The 18,256-nt window shown below is 49.6% G+C and overlaps 1 protein-coding gene across 11 annotated transcripts in view; it reads left to right on the plus strand.

The window, feature by feature from the left end:
• Positions 1-18,256, plus strand: part of Atp11a (ATPase phospholipid transporting 11A) — a 113,549-nt gene that overhangs the window by 64,506 nt on the left and 30,787 nt on the right. For all 11 annotated transcript variants that reach the window (XR_013104275.1, XM_034520900.2, XM_076913817.1 and 8 more), the window contains exons 6-16: positions 1,286-1,414; positions 3,409-3,512; positions 3,765-3,815; positions 6,435-6,499; positions 7,043-7,124; positions 8,194-8,344; positions 9,234-9,431; positions 11,996-12,169; positions 13,497-13,666; positions 15,559-15,630; positions 16,104-16,177. Coding sequence is in view for 10 of the 11 variants with exons in the window: in XM_034520900.2 (XP_034376791.1) it covers positions 1,286-1,414; positions 3,409-3,512; positions 3,765-3,815; positions 6,435-6,499; positions 7,043-7,124; positions 8,194-8,344; positions 9,234-9,431; positions 11,996-12,169; positions 13,497-13,666; positions 15,559-15,630; positions 16,104-16,177 (1,270 nt within the window). In the remaining variant the exon portion in view is untranslated. The remainder of the gene's footprint in view (positions 1-1,285; positions 1,415-3,408; positions 3,513-3,764; positions 3,816-6,434; positions 6,500-7,042; positions 7,125-8,193; positions 8,345-9,233; positions 9,432-11,995; positions 12,170-13,496; positions 13,667-15,558; positions 15,631-16,103; positions 16,178-18,256) is intronic.

Below are 18,256 nucleotides of genomic sequence, written 5' to 3' on the forward strand. Positions count from 1 at the left end.
TTATTCCTCACTCATATATCATCCTAGTCAGAGTTTCTCTTCACTCCTCCCAGTTCCTCCCACACCATCTCCCCTGTCCCCCAGATCCACCCCTCCTCCATTTCCCTGCAGTTCTTCCCACACCATCTCCCCTGTCCCCCAGATCCACCCCTTCTCCATTTCCCTCCAGTTCCTCCCACACCATCTCCCCTGTCCCCCAGATCCACCCCTTCTCCATTTCCCTCCAGAAAGGGCAGGCTTCCCACACATATCAACAAACATGGCACAATGATTAAATATGCTTTGCCCAGCCCTGGAGTCCAAAAGTGTGCTGCTAGGACTTGTCTGCTTTCTAATCTAACCTAATGTTTGCATTTAAGCTCTCTGAGTTTCTGTTGTTATTGTCTTAAGAATGAAGTTAAGTCACAGCTCCATTGTTAGCTGTCTTACTTTCTTCCTGCTTCTTGTACTCCTCTGTTGGTGAAGTGTGTGTGTCCTCCGGCGTGTGCGCATGTGTGGGTGTGAGTGTGCATATGTTCGTGTGTGTTCATGTGTGCGTGAACATGCATGTATGTGTTCATGTGTGTGCGTGTGCATGTTGTATGACACGCTACATTAACTCAGCTGACTGGACTGACTGCACTTGGCTCCGTCACGACGCTCCTGTACTCTGGAACCCACCCTTCCTTCCCATTTAGTTCTTAGCCGCTGTACCTGTCAGATCCCTTGTTAGGATGAGACATGGGTTTCATGTAGTTGTCACGATTGTAAAGGGATCCCCAGCTGTCCTGGAAATGCCTACACTGCTGAAGAAATAATGGAAGACACAAATTAAGGTGACTGGTTTAGTTAGTGGTCACATATAGGCTAACCTGCAGCTGAGCCATCTGTCTTGGTGACTACCAGGGCAGCTCAGTGATGGGCCACTGAGAACTCTCAGAGTGAGCTTGGAAAACCCCTTTCTGATTGGAGCCCCCAAGGCCTACTTCACTCTCAAGCACTTTAACCAAGCATGAGCTCATCCTTTGTGGTCTGAATTAGTGATAATCTTGTTAGAGAGTTGTCTGGGTTCTCATTACGACATGCTCTCCTGATTACCCTGGAGCTGCTCTGGTCTGCAGCTGGCCACAGAGGCCCAGCAAAGCCTCATTTCAACAGAAAGCCTCCACATGGGTCTTTGTTAGAATCACATCTGTATCCTAAGGGACTGTGGTACAGGATACAGTAGGAGAGTGAATTCCAGCCCACAGTAAGCTGTCGCACAAAGGTGACCTCTCGGTAGCCATACTGTCTTCATGTCTTGCAGGTTGGGGACATTGTCATGGTGAAGGAAGATGAGACCTTTCCCTGTGACCTGATCTTTCTCTCCAGCAACCGGGCAGATGGGACATGTCATGTCACCACAGCCAGCTTAGACGGAGAGTCAAGCCATAAAGTAATGTACCTGGATTTGGGGTACAGCTCAGGGTCTGAGCCAGACTGACATCCTGGGTACAGACTAAGTATGTCTGTGCTCTCAGAGTTCACTCAAGGGTCCTCCCAGGGTCCTCCCAGGGGTTTTCCCCTCTGGCCCTTTCCTTTCCTTTTGCTCTTTCCCATTTTCACCTCTTCTCTCCTCCCTTAATGTCTGTGACAATGAAGGTCTGAGGTGAGCAGACACATCCACCATTACTCAGACTTAACAGATTGTTAGAATAACAGTGGTTTCACTTTCTTAGTTAAAAATCCATGTCTTTTCTAGTGATAATCTTGTTAGAGAGTTGTCTGTGCAGGCAGAATCTGCAGATTATATCTGTTACTTCACTGTCTTGTTAAATTATCATAAGACATTTTCTGGAACTATAATTAATTGTTTGAACTCCATATGGAATTCTACACTAGATTTAAAAACTTTGACAATTAGGTGAGCAAAAAAAATATAGTACTGTTAATTTGCAGGGTTGTTTTTTTAACTTAAAAGTCTGGAAGTAGAAAGTTCTGTGAGATTTGAAAGCTGGCAAACTGGTGCTTCTGGCAGCGCTCGGTGTCAGCCTCTGAGAACCTAGAACATTAGGAATGATTCCTGTAGGTACAGGCAGCCTTGCTGAGATGGGACACTTTCTCGTAGGGTTAGTGAAGATGTGGCATCTTTGGGAGCCATCCGTGGCACCATTGTGTACAGGCCTGTAGTGGTTCCATGTTTTCTAGGCAGTACGTGCAGGAGACTGACTCAGCATCCTCCTTTAGGCATACAAAGCAGCGGTCTTTTGGGGAGAGGCTCCTAGTGACTTGAGTTGCTGTACCTGGACAGGGATCAGGGCTTTACCTGTAAGCTACTCCCCTCTGCTGGACAAAGCCTGCTCTGTGGCCCTGTCTGAGAGCATGACTCTATTCCAGGGAGACTGGCCCAGTGTCTGGATAGATCTGAGCCCCAGGGGTTCAGTTTTGTTCTGGGCAGTCCCTGCTGCACGTCACACTTGCATGCATTTGCACCATGTTTCTGGCTGTTCCTGTCATTTCTGTACATTTGGTTTGGCTCTGGGGGCTGGATTATGTGGAACCTTTCCTTGAAAGAACAGATTGTGGGAAGGCTTCTACTGACCTCAGGGAGTCTTACGCCAGTCACATGACTTCAGCCTGGCCTTTTGCCCTTTTGGGACTTTTTACATCTGTGAAAGGCTATCAAATCCCTGATTAGAAGCCTCCCCCAGACGCCACGCATCCCAGCACTCACTCTTAGAGCTGTAAGCAGAGACGAAGGGACACCCTTCTGACAGGACCCTGATACACATCTGTGTTCCGGGGTTCTACTTCCTAGGTAAAGGAGATCCATCCCCATGTTTACCTGTGCTAGCTAGGCTACATGGCCCAGGACAGCAACACATGCCAGCTGGCATCTGTCTGGAAGTGCAGTTCTTGGGCTCCTGCTCAGACTTACTACCCTGAGACCCGAAGGGAGACCAACAGTAATGGCCTAGCAGCCTCCTGGGGATTTGGATGCACTTAGTTCAGAGTTGAAGCACCTTGTGGTTTAAACAGTTGAACAGCCTCAGAGAGTAGTGACAGGAGGAGATTTGGTGGCAGAGTTTGGGAAACGAGACCAACTGATGCTTCTAGCATCTCCTAGGAGCTACAGTTCTTTTCGTGAAAGAAGAGAAACACATGAGTGACTGACAGCAAATGCCAGGTTTAAGGAAGTCCCAGGCTTGCCCCTCATCCTGCTAGTTTTGATGCTGTGTCAGCATGGAGAGCCAGTGTTCCTGTCATCCACCATACAAAGCAACAACTCAGTCTCATCTTTCCATGACCCTTTGCGTCCAGACTCACAGTAGGACATCCAGACTCACAGTAGGACCCATAGGATGTGCTTGAAGATCAAATTCTGGATGGGTGCCAGAAGCCAGGTGCAGTGAGGTTCAGGGTGTGGCTCGTGTTTTCTCTCCACTGCAGACTCACTACGCAGTGCAGGATACCAAGGGCTTCCACACAGAGGCGGATGTTGACAGCTTGCATGCCACCATCGAGTGTGAACAGCCACAGCCTGACCTCTACAAGTAAGCTGAACACACTGACTGGGAAAGACCGGGTGCACTGCTGGGAGAGTCACTCTGTGGTTGTAGACTAGCATCGTGCCGACCTGCAGCTTCTCCAGAAGGAAGCTTCACTGTTGTTTATGTCTGTGTGTTAAGAAATGTCACGTCAGCCAGGGGAGAAGAAGCACAGAGAGTAAGAGGAGAAAATAGGAAGAATGGGACGAGCTAGCTGTGGTGCAGACTGAGTAACGAAGAGAGCTTTTCTCTTGACAGGTTTGTGGGGCGCATCAATGTTTACAACGACCTGAGTGACCCCATAGTGAGGTGAGTCTTCTTGGAGTCCAGGCCTTTACCCTCTTTGTTGTTACAGCAGAAGTTCGCACGGGACGGGTCCTGCCATGCTACTTGGTGTAGAAGGTGGGCCTGCCTCATAAGCACATTCACACGTTTACTCTGGGGTTGGTCTGCACATGTGTGCAGATGCTGGGACCGCACACACGACACCACCAGTGTGGAGTCTCTCCAGCTGCGCCAGGTCAGAAGCCTGCAGCATGAGTTTTAAATGAGGGAAGGGCCCAAACTGACTGAGCAGCATCCCCACAGGCTGTGAAATCAGAAGTTTCTAATACAGAGGCCTGTCTGACAGAAGACCAGCCTGCCTGTGGCCATTACTGGGTTGATTGCTCAGGGCTTCTTTCAGGCCCAACTAGGATGAGGGGTCCTGGCTACCTGCAAGGAGGCACTGTGTGCTGGTTGGCTTCCCGATCCATCATCCATGCCTCAGTGCCTGCAGTCAGGATGTGCATCTGAGAAAGAGCAGCCATCGGGCACTGACATGTCTGAGCGCCGGCCAGTGGTTGGCCCTGGGAGCCACCTCACATGTCCCCGTCTGCACACCACATGCTGCCATGCTGCCCAGCGGAGAGCTCTGTACCTTAGGCTGTTGCCTCTGCTGTGCTTGATGAGGAAGGGTTTGGGTTCATTGCTTAGGAATTTGGCTTTCCGTAGGTTTTGAAGTTGACCTTTTCTTGCAGTTTAAGCAGTTTCCAGATTACTGATACCCTGGTATCATTCTATGCTAAAAGGAAACATTTGCCTAGAAGCAGAGGCAGATTTCTTATGGGAGAAGTACCACGGACTAGTCACTAGAGCGTCGTGTCTGGCCTGTCTCTCATGGGACTCAGTAAGACACTGCTTTAAGGGAACAGTTGGTTACTTCTTAGCTTGCGTTTTTAATGGTTTGTTTGGTTGTTTGTTTATGTTACTTTTTTGAGATTTTATCTTGCAATTATCTAGAGAGGCCTTGAACACCCGATCCTCCCGCCTCTGCCTCCTGAGTGCTGGATCACAGTCTGGTGCCAATGCTGCGGTCTTACCCTGCTTTTGTGGTAGCCATCCACCGGCAGGCTAGTGTTAGTGGGAGGCCAGCTGGCAGGAGGGTGGAGGCATTGCTTCTGTTTTCAAAGAAGAGCTCCTCACTGCGTTGGAGACGAGACTGTGGAGAGCTGATTGATGTCAGATGAAAGAGCAAATGGGGGGTTTTCTCACTGCCCGTCGACGAATCCAAGGAAGCCAGTACTGTGGCCCTTGAACTGTGGGCTGTGACCCCAGGCTGGGGACCGTGGTCCTAATGCTCTGTGTATTTTGATACTAGCTTTAGCTTAGCCTTTTAACATCAAAGTTGTTCTGCTTGTCATTTGGATTTTTACGATGTTTATAAATATTTGGAGTAATACAAACAGGAGGCAGATGTTTGCTTGTCTCAGCTCCCCATCCAGACGCCCAGGCCACTCAGTTACACTTCCTCTCCCATCTGTCCACACTAGAAGCAGAGGATTCTGTCAACTAAGTTATTTTTAGAGCTCTCAGGACCCATTTAAGGTGAGGCCATTTGTTTTCATTAACTCTTGTGACATGAATTATTGTCAGCAAGTTACTAACAGAAGCCGACAGCCCTGCACAGGCAGCGGAGCTGTGCTATCAGTGCCTGTCAGACCAAAAGGACTGCCACTTACCTGCCGACCGCTCCATGAGGGGCTTGAGCAGCTTGCAGCCTCCCCTCCCTCTGCTCCCCACTGCCTCCTGCAGGGTGCAGTCTGAACTACTAAGTGTGTAATACTGTGTGCATCTGTCTCTCTCCGAAAGGGTGATGAGTACGCACATAAATTAAAGGCAGACGGGTTCTTCCCCGACACTCTGGGTCATTGGGACACTAGCAGTACAAGAATTTGCACATTTAGTTCACTCCTTTGAATTTTCCTTCACTGCTTGGCGGGAAGGCTTACAGCCAGCCACTACCTGCAAATAAGCCTTGCATGCTGAACTGCCATTACTGGGGCCCTTGGAGTCCCTTCAGACTCAAAACTGCATTTACACCAAGTAGGAGTCTCCATGCCCTGAGGGTGGCAGAGAAATGGCTGAAGGATGAGCGAAACTCAAAGTTTCAGCCTTTCCAGACCATTCTGATGTCCCCAGCCCAGACACCTTCTCAGTGGAACTGTTGGGAGAGGTTGCTGGCCCTGCCTTCAAGTCTCTTTTGTAGCAGAGCTAGGTGACATTTCTGATGGCCCCCGGTGTTACAGGTGACACCGATAGGGACCCCATCTGAGAGCTCTGTGGCCTCTGGTAGGGTGTCATTGAAACGTTCAAGCTCCTGGTTATTTAAGAGTAAGTCGAAGGTGACCTACTTCCTCGAAGCCTCTCCAGTGTCGCTGTGAAGCTTCAGTCCTTGAGAGTGGCAGGCCCGGAAAGCAGAGGGCTAGATACAGCCAGCAGGCAGCAGCTCCGCCTCAGAAAAGCCTAGTGGTTACGCAGTCTTCGGCAGTCTTCAGTATGAAGACTTACACAGCTTCCTGCTGGGAAGAATGGGTTGACTTTCAGTCTTGCACAACCCCTGTTCACCCCCAACTGCATCCTACCACTTCTGGTCTCCTTGTCTTCCAGGCCATTGGGATCAGAAAACCTGCTTCTCAGAGGAGCCACACTCAAAAACACTGAGAAGATCTTTGGTAAATATTTTAATCTGTAAACTGGCAATCATTTCTAAACTCCAGGACACACTAAGCAAGCTAAACTCTTGCAACACCCTGAGAGGCCTTTAGATGCCTTAAAGTACTGAGGATGTAGATTTGGTGCAGGGGCAACTTCTGCTAAGAGATAAGTGTTGTTGTGTAACCTGAACCCACAGAGTCACTCAGTGAAGGCTATGGCTTATTAAGGACCGTTAATGCATGACTCGGGGCCTAAAGCGGTGTCTGTGACCGTGTCCACAGAGCACTGGAACGCAGGTGATTTCTCTAAGTCTGCACATCACTGTTAGCACCTGCCATTGACAGTGCTATTTCCTGTTTGGATGTACTGAAATACATTGTGCCCTGCTGCCAGATTACCCAGTGTATTAACATTTGCACTAAAGAGTATAAGGTACAGAATAGATACTATACAAGCAAAATCCTAGTGAAGAGTGCAGCCAGCTCAGGAGTCACTTGCTGGTTAAGTTAGACACGTGACCTGTTCCTGCGGGCAGACATCACTGAGTCTTCTGCTTCCAGGGGTGGCTATCTACACAGGCATGGAGACCAAGATGGCCCTGAACTATCAATCCAAGTCCCAGAAGAGATCTGCTGTGGAAAAGTAAGGCGACTCCCTGCTGCCGCCTCCCACCCTCACTAGCCCCTGTAGATATAGTAGTATTCTCTGGGCTGACAGTGTCCTTGGAGACCACTCCTCCAGGGACTGTGGCTGCTAACCCCAGAGCCCATCACTCTGGAGACTTGCTTTCTTTCCTCCTGGTAAGGTGAATAGCCACACCTTCCTTTCTCTGCTAACATGCTACCTGCACTACCTGTAAGTCATTTCCCTGGATCCGTTACAGATGCCCATATCCCCACTAACCCACTGATCCAGGCAAACCTCAGATTAGGGGTACTGTTCAGCCACTTTATCTGGGGGACTTGTTGGGAACCATGTGTGTTCTGATGTGGTTTTACTGAGGTCACAGTGAGCAGAGTGAATATTTTCCTACAGACAATGGACAATGACTAGACTTATGAGAGAGTGGTGTCTGAGGTTGTGTCATCTCTGCCCCTTGTCAGAGTTGTCCTGTTTGAGGTCAGAGAGTGAGGCACCAGAAGCTAGTTAGTGACCATGTGTGGGATGCTGGCAGGGACTAGGGATGCTGTCCCTGGGCCTGTCCACGCTGTGTGGTATGTGAAAATGGACTCTTCATCAGCCCAGCTTCTGCATGGGCTTCAGAAGCAGACCTGGAAGGCAGAGCCTCTGCCCTAATCTGCCTCACCTTGATTCAGCCTCAGGCATTTCCAGCCTGGGGGGGGGTGGGGGTGGGCCCTTCTCTGGGTTTTCCCTTCTGTCACTCCAGAGTGATGATCACTAAGTTCTAAGTTCCTTTGGTGGTGCCTGATGGTCAGCAAAGCTGGCTCTGGCTGCTCCTGTTCTGTAAGCAGGGGAGTCCCCATGGTTCAGAGAGGCTCACCAACCGCTTGGCAGCACGCAGCTTTTCTTCCCATCCTGTGGCTCTGGTCCTGTGTCCTAAGCATTGGCAATGGCAGCTGTGAATGAGCTGGAGTCTAGTCTCACTGGGTCAGACTGGGTCAGACTGGGTCAGACTGGACACTGCGTTCTAGGGCCTTGCCGGGTAAGGAAGGACCGGAGTGGCCTCTGCAGGCTGGGCTCTCTCATCTAGGTCAATGAACACATTCCTGATCGTGTACCTCTGCATCCTGGTGAGCAAGGCCCTGATCAACACAGTACTGAAGTACGTGTGGCAGAGTGAGCCCTTCCGAGATGAGCCGTGGTACAACCAGAAGACCGAGTCAGAGCGCCAGAGGAATCTGGTAGGAGGCATGTCCCTTGTGTAAGGAAGTGACCCTTAGGCCATTGTTACCAAACGATGATGCCAGAAAACTACAGAGGTGACTTGCTTCAGGCAGGATGGAGCCTTGCCAGAGCTGAGGACCAGTGCCCTCACTGGCACCTGGTGTAGGCGGGTGTGAACTGCCTGCTGACTTGGGTACTAGAACGTGCAAGTCTGGAAAATATTCCTTTCCACAGGAAATGTATAAGGACCAAAATCATTTCGATGTTTCCAAAACTTAGCATACCCACCATCGAGATAAATACTGCTTTTTATGATAACTAGATAAACAAAAGGCTCTGACCTCAGAGAAGAGCAGTGTGCACCAAGGGGTACGGAGGCAAATGTAGCCCTGTGTGCAAGCACAGACCCTGTGTGAGGCTGTGCTCCATCTGTCAGATTGTCTCTCCCTGATAACTAAACTGTACAGAAAGGCGTTCTGAGCTGAGTGTGGCAGTGTAGGCCTGAAATCCCAGAGCAAGGATGAAAGGAATGGGTTGGGGGATTGTGATTTTGAAGTCAAAATCACTGTATAGAAAGATCCCATCTCTTCATGAGCTTGGTGATTGTTACTTACAGAAGGACATCATGAACATCAAAAGTGGCCATTGGTCTCTACTTAGCATGGCCTCTCGGCATCCCTGATGGTATAGTTAGTATGATCCCCTGTCCCAGTCTCTTCCCAGAGACAACAGCCATTCAATTCCACTCTTGATCTTAACAAGACATGACAGGCAAGGAGCTACAATTTGTTCTTGGGTTGGGAATACTTATCTTTGCTTATATGGCTAGGGTGGTGGATGGCCTCGCTGAAGTTTTCTGTCCTTGCTTGGTGACCTACAGCTTCCTTATGTAGCCAATGTTCCCAGTTCCTCAGGGCCTTCACTGATTTCCTGGCCTTCATGGTCCTCTTCAATTACATCATCCCAGTATCCATGTACGTCACCGTGGAGATGCAGAAGTTCCTTGGCTCCTACTTTATCACCTGGGATGAAGACATGTTTGATGAGGAAATGGGAGAAGGGCCTCTGGTCAACACATCTGATCTCAATGAGGAGTTGGGACAGGTCAGTATGAGTTCTTAGCTCTGCAACCATCCACTATGGCCTAGTGGTCTGGGTTCTCTTTAGTAACTGGTAGTCTATCCGGTCACACCTTCAGCGTGTGGATGTGCTGCGGTGAAAGTCAGAAGCAGGAGTAGCAGTGGAAATGCATTGGTACTTTACTCTTTTCCTGAGTGCATGTTTTTAACCTGAGCCACATAACAGTCAGTGTGGTTTTATACAACTTTACAATGTGAAGAGCTGGTTGCATTAGCTGATTAGAGTAACCGAGTCCTTGGGCTTTCTTACTTATTCTGGGCCTTACAGTTGAACGAGGGTGGAGCCCAGAGAGGCCACTGGCCCGGCACTTGCTTTCAGGCACTGCTTTATTTTTTTATATATGACATTTTGTAGGTAGACAAGCAAACAAAAGCCTAACGCGGTTTTCTGGGGTGGGCTGCTGCAGAGTTAATGGGTGCACGGTCTGCAGAACCGTGGCTCCATCAGCTCAGGATTGGGATGGCGAGGTCCATAGAATAAATAAGTAGCAGATACCTGCCTATCCAAACTGGTGCAGAATGATGACAGATGTGTGACCACAGTCACACCACCTAGGACAGCTGTCCGGGGACCTAGCCTGTGAGGACAAGGCTGATACCCTGTGTTCTGTATGAAGCCACAGGGTCCCACAGAGTAAGACGGCTGATACGCACCACACCTGCTGGCCGCAGGCCTCGGAATGGCTGCATAGGAAAGAATGCTCCAGAAAGGCTCACCACTTCCCTCTCACCCGCCTCAAAGGGAGCCTCTGACCTCTTCCCAGCCGTATGTCAGGGAAGAGCCATTTGGCAAATGGCAGTTGGTTAAATAATTCATGTTGAACTGGACACTGCAGTCTGCCCTATGGTTGCCTGGCAATACCATGTAAACAGTCTGTAGACTGACAGGAAGAGGTCCCCGTGTGCTGTGGGGAAAGCATTTGTTACTGAAGAAGATACTGTCAAGGCTCCAACTTTCTGACACATTCCGCTAGGATATTTCCTGTGCCACCTCCTGTGTGATGTGTGGTCTGTTTGAGGAAGTGCTGTGGAAGAGGAAAGTGAAGGGATGCTTTGGGGCAGGGTGTCTCTCCCCACCTAGAGCACCTCACAGAATCCTGTCCTGAGCAAGGCAGCTGGGTTCAGTAAACTGGGTCACTGAGTCAAAACCAGCTGGTGAATAAGCAAAGCAGTGGCTTCTCCAGCTGCCCAGTGAATATGGGTGAGCATGCCTCTCAGTTTACACAGCAGAGCAAGATGGCAGTTCTGTCTGTAAAATAGGAGGTGCCCACCACCAGTGTCTATGTGTGAAGCAGAGATGACTGCCTTCCACGTCCACCTCACGCAGGTGCTTCATGCAGTTCCCCGTGTGACCTCCCACCCTTGTGATGTCAGCAAAAGCCCAGAGTTTGTTTGTAGGGCAGCATACAACTACTTGTAATTCCAGCCCCGAGAGATCCAACACCCTCTTCTGGCTTCCACAGGCACCTGAACTCACATATGCACATCCATACACAGACACCCATATACACACAGAAGGTTTTTTGTTTGTTTGTTTGTTTGTTTGTTTGTCGAAAAACAGTCTTTAAACCTTTGTTTTAGAACTGGGTAATAGTTGATGTGAGGATCAGCCAAATGCCCAGTGCCTGGCATAACTAAGACCTAACACATGTCCGTTGTAATCTTCTGTTATCATAGTCACAGCCTAGAAATCCGCCACCTGCTGGGTCCTTAGGGGTGTGGCCTGCACACCCTCCCTGGCTGGGTGACCTGGAAGATGTTCCCATGTGCTTTGGGCTTGTGTTTAAATGGCAGGTTTGTCTTAAATACAGTCTCAGCCCAGCCATGCTCTGAGTCTGTGCTTTATTTGTTAAAGCTAAGCACGTGGCGGGAAGGGCTTTTTCTGTGGGGTTTATAAGAGCGTGTTCCTGGGAAGACTCTTCATAGAGCACAGGATCTGGCTGTCCCCTCTACACTCCTACCCCCATTCATTCCTACACTAAACCCATCTCAGCCACCCCGAGCTGTGGGAATAGCTGGCCCTTCCTTTCCTCTGTTCAGTGGTCAATGATGGGTGTGTGTCCTGTGACTCACCTTCATTTAGAGTTTAAAGCTGGAGGTGTCCTCAGCACTTCATGGTCTTCTTTCTGAAGTGTTTTGTCCTTTTCCTTCTGTGTCTCCTGTCTTCTAAACCCCTTCTCGTGGAGACCTTGACCTCTCAGACTCCTGGAGAATGTTCCTCCTTTGCCCATCTGTGCTGTCTTGCTTAAGGAGAGTCAGGACCTCTTCTTATCCTGCTCTTCACAGACCCATGGAGCCTGGTTCCCTGGAGGACAAGTTCCACAAGGCCATTTTCTGTTGTTTCATACCTGTCACCAGTGTGAGGCCTCTTCCCCTCAAACTGTCCCTGTCTAGACCCACACCTGACTCTGGATCTAATCTGTCTGGTCAGACTCTCAGAAGTCCCTGTCCACTAGGATTGTGACAGACTTGTGCTAAGATGTGTCACCCGCCTAAGTGAGTCTTAACTTGGATGTGTGGTGCCTTCAGGTGGAGTACATCTTCACTGACAAGACGGGCACCCTGACAGAGAACAACATGGCCTTCAAGGAGTGCTGCATCGAGGGCCACGTCTATGTACCCCATGTCATCTGCAATGGGCAGGTCCTTCCTGACTCTTCTGGCATTGACATGATCGATTCTTCTCCAGGTGTCTGTGGAAGGGTACGTTGCAGGTCCTCAGGGTGGAGGGTATGGCTCTGCCACATGATTGAGGATACAAGTAGGTGGGGTGCTTTGACTCACACAAGTGGCCCTTTCATTTGGACAATACAACAGATCCCCTGCAGGACACTGATGAGGTCATGGTTTGAATCCACTGTGGTGCTGTGTCCCCTACCAAGGATCAGGAGATCTTGACAGTGATTGCTAGAACTGACCTGGAAAAACAAAAACGAAAAAACAGGGCAAGTGGAGCAGGCCGTGTACTAAAAGTAATGTGAACACACACAGTCTGTATTATGTACAAAGCTGCATGTGCATGCAGATGTGTGCACACGCACACCCAGACATGCACATGTATTTACATGCACACAGATATATGTACACATACGCTCTGCTCGTATACACACGCGCAGGGCACATACACATGCTCAAGTCATCTTACCCCCAGTGAGGGTTCATTGCAGCACCTGTGTACAGAGACTGAGGGCTATGTCGTGACTACAGAGCCTGAGGGATCCGCAGAGACAGGAGAGAGTATTCACGATTATGAGCTGCTCACAGTCAGACCACAGGCTCCTTCAGGGTGAACTCCAGCTGGCATCACTTCTTATAAAGGAGCAGATGCCCTGCAGCCTCACACCCTCCTGTCCTCACCCCAATTCCCATGGACCACGTTGGTTGTCAGGGAAGCCTACCCTTGGCCCCCATGCTGCCCAGCTACTGGTTACCTCAGAATCTTCTAACTCTGACTGTGGGGTGCAGCCAGTACTGAGTAAGCTCAGCTCAGATCTGGGTCAGCCTACTGCGACCTCATGCAAAATAATTCAGCTCTAGCACAGGACTCCTAGCTTCTTCTTCCAGGGCCATGTTACAGCTGAGCCTCAGGCTGCAGGCACTCAGCTAGGGGGTAAGTCATGTGGAGTACAGGGTCCTTGGCTGGTAGCAGACTGCTACTGCCAGGCAGGTCTTGTGGCCAGGAACAGGAAAGTGGGGTATTCAGGAGTGAGTGTGCCAACTGTATAGGTGACATGTTTTTCCCATGACATGGATGTTCCTGAGTGAGCTCATGCCTTGCTTATTCCTTGGAGTGTCACGATGAGCAAAACCCTTTCAGTCTTCACTGCCTGTTAGCACTTATATGAGTTGCCATGGCAACTCTAGAGCATGAAGGAATCACATGTGCTTCTCCTTTGCAACCACTGAGACAAACTAAAAGTAGTTCACCCCAGGAGGCTTAGCCTCTGCTCTGCAGGCCTGTCCAGGCTCTTGTCTTGTTCACATTCTTCCCATTGCAGAAGGAGGTGTTACAGTTTTCCTGTCTCTGCAGGAACGGGAGGAGCTGTTTTTCAGGGCTATCTGCCTGTGCCACACTGTGCAAGTGAAAGATGACCATTGTGGGGACGATGTCGATGGTCCCCAGAAATCTCCAGATGCAAAGTCCTGTGTGTACATATCATCCTCGCCTGATGAGATTGCACTGGTCGAAGGTGTGCAGAGGTGAGTCAGGATACTGGGTCTAGCTCTCTCAGAGAGTGTTGGGGTAACAAGTCTGTAACCCAACTCAAGACTTGTTCTGGAAAACCCTGTTTTGCACCCTATGTGACCTCAGGTCCCTTGCACCCTTTGTAGAAGTGGCTTTCCTAGCTAGCAGCACAAGCCCTTGTTGTTGTGTTTCCTGAGCTTGCAGCCATCTAGACGGAGCCCTGTCCCCAAACCCTGCCGTTGAGCCTAAGACACCAAGGCTAGCTATCTCAGCTCTCCCTGTCACCTGGACTGGAGAGCCAGCCTCTGGATCTGAGGCTCTCCCTGCCTCGGCTTTTTCTTTGGACTGGATCATTTCATCCTGGATGTTACACTAATGAGGGGTCTTCCCGGAGTTCTTTCTGCTTGCATCAGGTGTGGCATGTTAAACAGATACTTAGAAAAACACTCCAGACATGGCACAGGTTCAGGTTGGGGACATCTCTAAGGCTCTTAGCTCACAATTCTTATGGAAGCGTAAACCCTTGGTGTCTCCTCTTTGCTGCACTAACGTGTGCAGCCTCCCCAGACTAAGAACAATGGGAGAGCATTCTTGTGCCTCTCACCTCTTGGAGGAGCACTGTGTTGTAACTAAGCAAGTCTGCTTTTCTTACACAGCTTGGGAAGTTGCAGAGATGTGTGAATGAAGTTACCCTTACTAGGTGTCCAAGACGCCCCAACACACATGTACACACATAGCATTTGAGCTAGGTTTGGGAACATTTATAGCAGTGGTTCTCAACCTGAGTCTCAACTCCTTGAAGGGGGGGGTCACATATCAAAAATTCTGAATATCAGATATTTATATTATGATTCTTAACAGTAGAAAATTGCAGTTATGAAGAAGCAACAAAAATAATTTTATGGTTGGGGGTTACCACAAGATGAAGAACTGTGTGAAAGGGCCGAAGTGTTAGGAAGGGTGAGAACCACCGGTTTATAGAGTGGAGCTGTGGGTGTGCAGGGAGTAAAAGCCAAGTCAGTCTGTCCCGCCATCACTGTACCTTTCTGTCAGCTGAGGCCAGCTCTCATTGGGCCGCCATCGCTTACATTCCCAGCACCTGCCTGCCGTGACAGCTGGCATTGGATTGGGGGTGTACGCTGTCCCATCTTTTGGTAAAGCTGTGCAAGACCAGGCCCTCTTCACTGTCCTGCAGGTGCCCGTGGCTGGAAGGGTAGGGCAGCATCACTATGAAGAGCCGCCATGGTCCCGTGTCCTGCCAGATAACTAGGTTGACCAAGGTCAGACTGTCTTGGCTGCAGAATTTATAAAACAGAAATAAAACAGACCTAGGATGGATTTCTCACAGTTTGGAAGCTGAGCAGTCAGGTCAAGGCACCAGCATCTCAGTGGGTTTCTTGCTGTGCCCTAAAATGATGGCAGCATAGAGAGAGGAGAAGAGGGCAGGGTTACTCTATGTATGAGGAGCTCTCTCCTTGGTGGCCATATTAATCATTTCATGAGAGATGATGTGTTCCTGGCCAACCACTCTTGACACTTTACCTGGGTTCAGTTTCCAGCCCAGTGGTTTTGGTGACTGTTCTCACTATGGAGGAGCGACTCTGATCAGCTACCAAAATTTGGCTAGGAGCAAGGAATGCAGTCCAGATACCTGGGGCTGACCTCCCACCAGCTACCAGCACTCACAGAGGGCACCTCTTCACTGTAGGGGTGCACATTCTTGGATCATTGTCTTAAGTGGCCAATGAATCAGAACTCCTGTGTCCTGGCTTTATAACGCACTGAGCAACCTGTCTCACTGAAAGTGTTTCCTCCAAGAAAGTCTGTCTCCGTGTGAGATGAAGACCCCATGGAGGAGTCTTGTCCAGCTGTCAGACAAGCACTGGCTTTGCCTTCTCTGTTGCAGGCTTGGTTTCACATACCTGAGACTGAAGGACAATTACATGGAAATACTGAACAGAGAGAATGACATAGAGAGGTGAGAAGCCATCTGATGTTGTGTCACTGGAGAAGAAGGAAGTGAGGCTCCCAGGCCCTGTGTGAGAGAGGCAGGTCTGCCTACCCCAGGGCCTCAGAGACCATGACTGCTGGCTCTGCCCCAGTGGGTCTCCCTGAGAGGTTTGCAGACATGGTATGAGAGTTGTATATTCCTAGATAGATAGATAGATAGATAGATTCCATATATCTATAAGACATAGATATTACTACTCTTCTGGGAGGAATCAGAGCTGGACTGACCTGTGACCACTCTCAACGACTAATCCCAGCACAAGGCTAGAGGTGGACATTCTGTGAGGTCCAGAACATCCCAGGGTGCCCGCACACAGTATGGACGGGGCCCAGAGAGAGGCAGAAATGCCCCCTTCCTGCTGTGGCAGCCGTTTGCCAACCGTTCAGGCTCAGCACCCATTTGGCATCAGAGACTAATTTAGTGTCTCACTTCTGTTCCAGATTTGAATTGCTGGAAGTGCTGACCTTTGACTCTGTGCGGAGGAGAATGAGCGTGATTGTGAAATCTACTACAGGTACGGCTTCTCTAATATGACATGGCAGTGGTTAGCGTGACTGTTAAATCTACTACAGGGACGGCTTCTCTAATATGACATGGCAGTGGTTAGCGTGATTGTGAAATCTACTACAGTTATGATGGTGGTTATGTTCTGATGGTGAATTCTTCTGGATCATTAAAGGTTTAGGACATAAGAATGGTTTATTCTGTGTGTGTGTGTGTGTGTGTGTGTGTGTGTGTGTGTGTGTGTGTGTGTACATTCATATAAGTATTTGTGTATAGGCCAAATGTCAACCTTGGGTCTCATTCTTCAGGCATTGCCCCCTCTTTTTTTGTCTGCTAACTGTAGACAGGCTCTCACTGGCTTGGAATTCACTGAGTAGGCTAGGCTGACTAGCCAGCAAGCCCTAGAAATCCTCCTGGCCCTGTCTGTCCAGCACTGAACTTGCAAATGCATGTTACCCTACCTAGCTTTTTTTCTACATGGGTCTTCATACTTGCAAGACAGATTCTTTCCCACCTGAGCTACTCCCTCTCTCCATTTATCCCACTTTTTGAAAGACACAGGTAAACTCTATAACAACCTTGGAAAAAAGTGAGTACAGGGCTGGCCCCCATAAACACTTCATCATCTAAAAGCATCCTGCTACTGTGCTCCACACACATCTAAAAGGCAGCCCATGGTTTAATTGTATTTAAGGACATACAGTATGAGTTTGCGGGTGTTTCTGTACTAGAACTTAGAACACTAACTCATGACCCCTGGTTCCTCGGCTGTCTGCTTCTGCTTGGATCTTTATTTGGAAGCTGGACATTCTGCTTGTGGTTAGAGTGTGGGATGGTGAAAGAGTGGGCACAGTGGAGCCCCTTGACCAGGTGATTCCTGACCTTGGCGTGTGATCTCCATGTGAGTGGACACTTGCCTCTCCCCCACCATGTACCACTGGGGCAGCTCCTTCCCTGGCAGCATCTTGTCTAGAAGGCCTAGGGCTAGCCCCGCGTCAACCTCTCCAGAGGAGTTTCCACAAGAGCAGACATGCGTCTCATCCCCTCCCTGCCCTCACAGTGGGCTGGCTGCTCCACAGCACTCACAGGGCTCCGGTGTCAGAGCCTGCACTGTGGGTGTGTCCCCATGTCCCCAGTCTGTGCCACCATCTCCCTGCCTCCCATAGACTGTCTGCCCAGCTGTGTTTCCCCTCCTGGGTCATGGTGTGAAGTGGCAGCCCCTCCCCCTGGAATGCCTTCCTAGATAGCTGCTGCATTCAACTGGGAGCTGCCTAGTATTCTTCCTGCCTAGTGCGGGGGGGGGGGGGGGGGTCCCACCTGGGAGGCCCTGCCCTCTTCTGCACCTTTCAGGAGACACTGAACAACAGTCACATCTGTTGCCAGTGTTGTCCCAGTGTAGGCTTCTTCAGCAGTAATACTTCCCACAGTTTGGAAATAGCACAAGAGGGCATCTGTCAAATAGTTGTGCCTCGGAAATTGATCCCAGTCTTTACCCCAGAAGTGTGCCCTCCTTCTTCCCACTCCAGACAGTTCTGGATTGAGTCTCCACACACTTCCAAGCATTCTCAGCGTTAGGGGCTTAGGAGCCTGTCTCTATAAGGGATCTGGGTATCCTACCTTCCTGGGAACATAAACCAAGTTATGTCCTTCCTATAGCTTTGCTGCCGCTGGGATGCACAATGGTGTTTTCTTTTTTGTTGTTGTTATTGTTGTTGTTGTTGTTATCATTATTATCATTATTTTGGCTTTTTGAGACAGTGTTTCTTTCTGTAGCACTAGCTGCCCTGGAATTCACTCTATAGACCATGCTAGCCTCAAATTTAGGAACATGCCTGTCTCTGGCTACTGGGATTAAAGATGTACACCATCACTCCTGGCTTACTGTGATGTTTCTGTAGCTACACCCAAACGTTCTATTCAGCAACAAGCTTCGTACACTGCAGGCATGAGATTGCATTGCTGCTGAGCCGGATGACCAAGTGTGGGCCTAGCTCGTGTTTCACAGAACAGGGCAGCTTAGGGCTGGACTTGAGACACTGCAGAGCATGTGGACTGAGCAGGCCACATCAGAGCTGCTTTCTCAATTCCT

This window comes from Arvicanthis niloticus, chromosome 16 (assembly GCF_011762505.2).
Source record: "Arvicanthis niloticus isolate mArvNil1 chromosome 16, mArvNil1.pat.X, whole genome shotgun sequence".
In the NCBI taxonomy this organism is placed as follows: Eukaryota; Metazoa; Chordata; class Mammalia; order Rodentia; family Muridae; genus Arvicanthis; species Arvicanthis niloticus.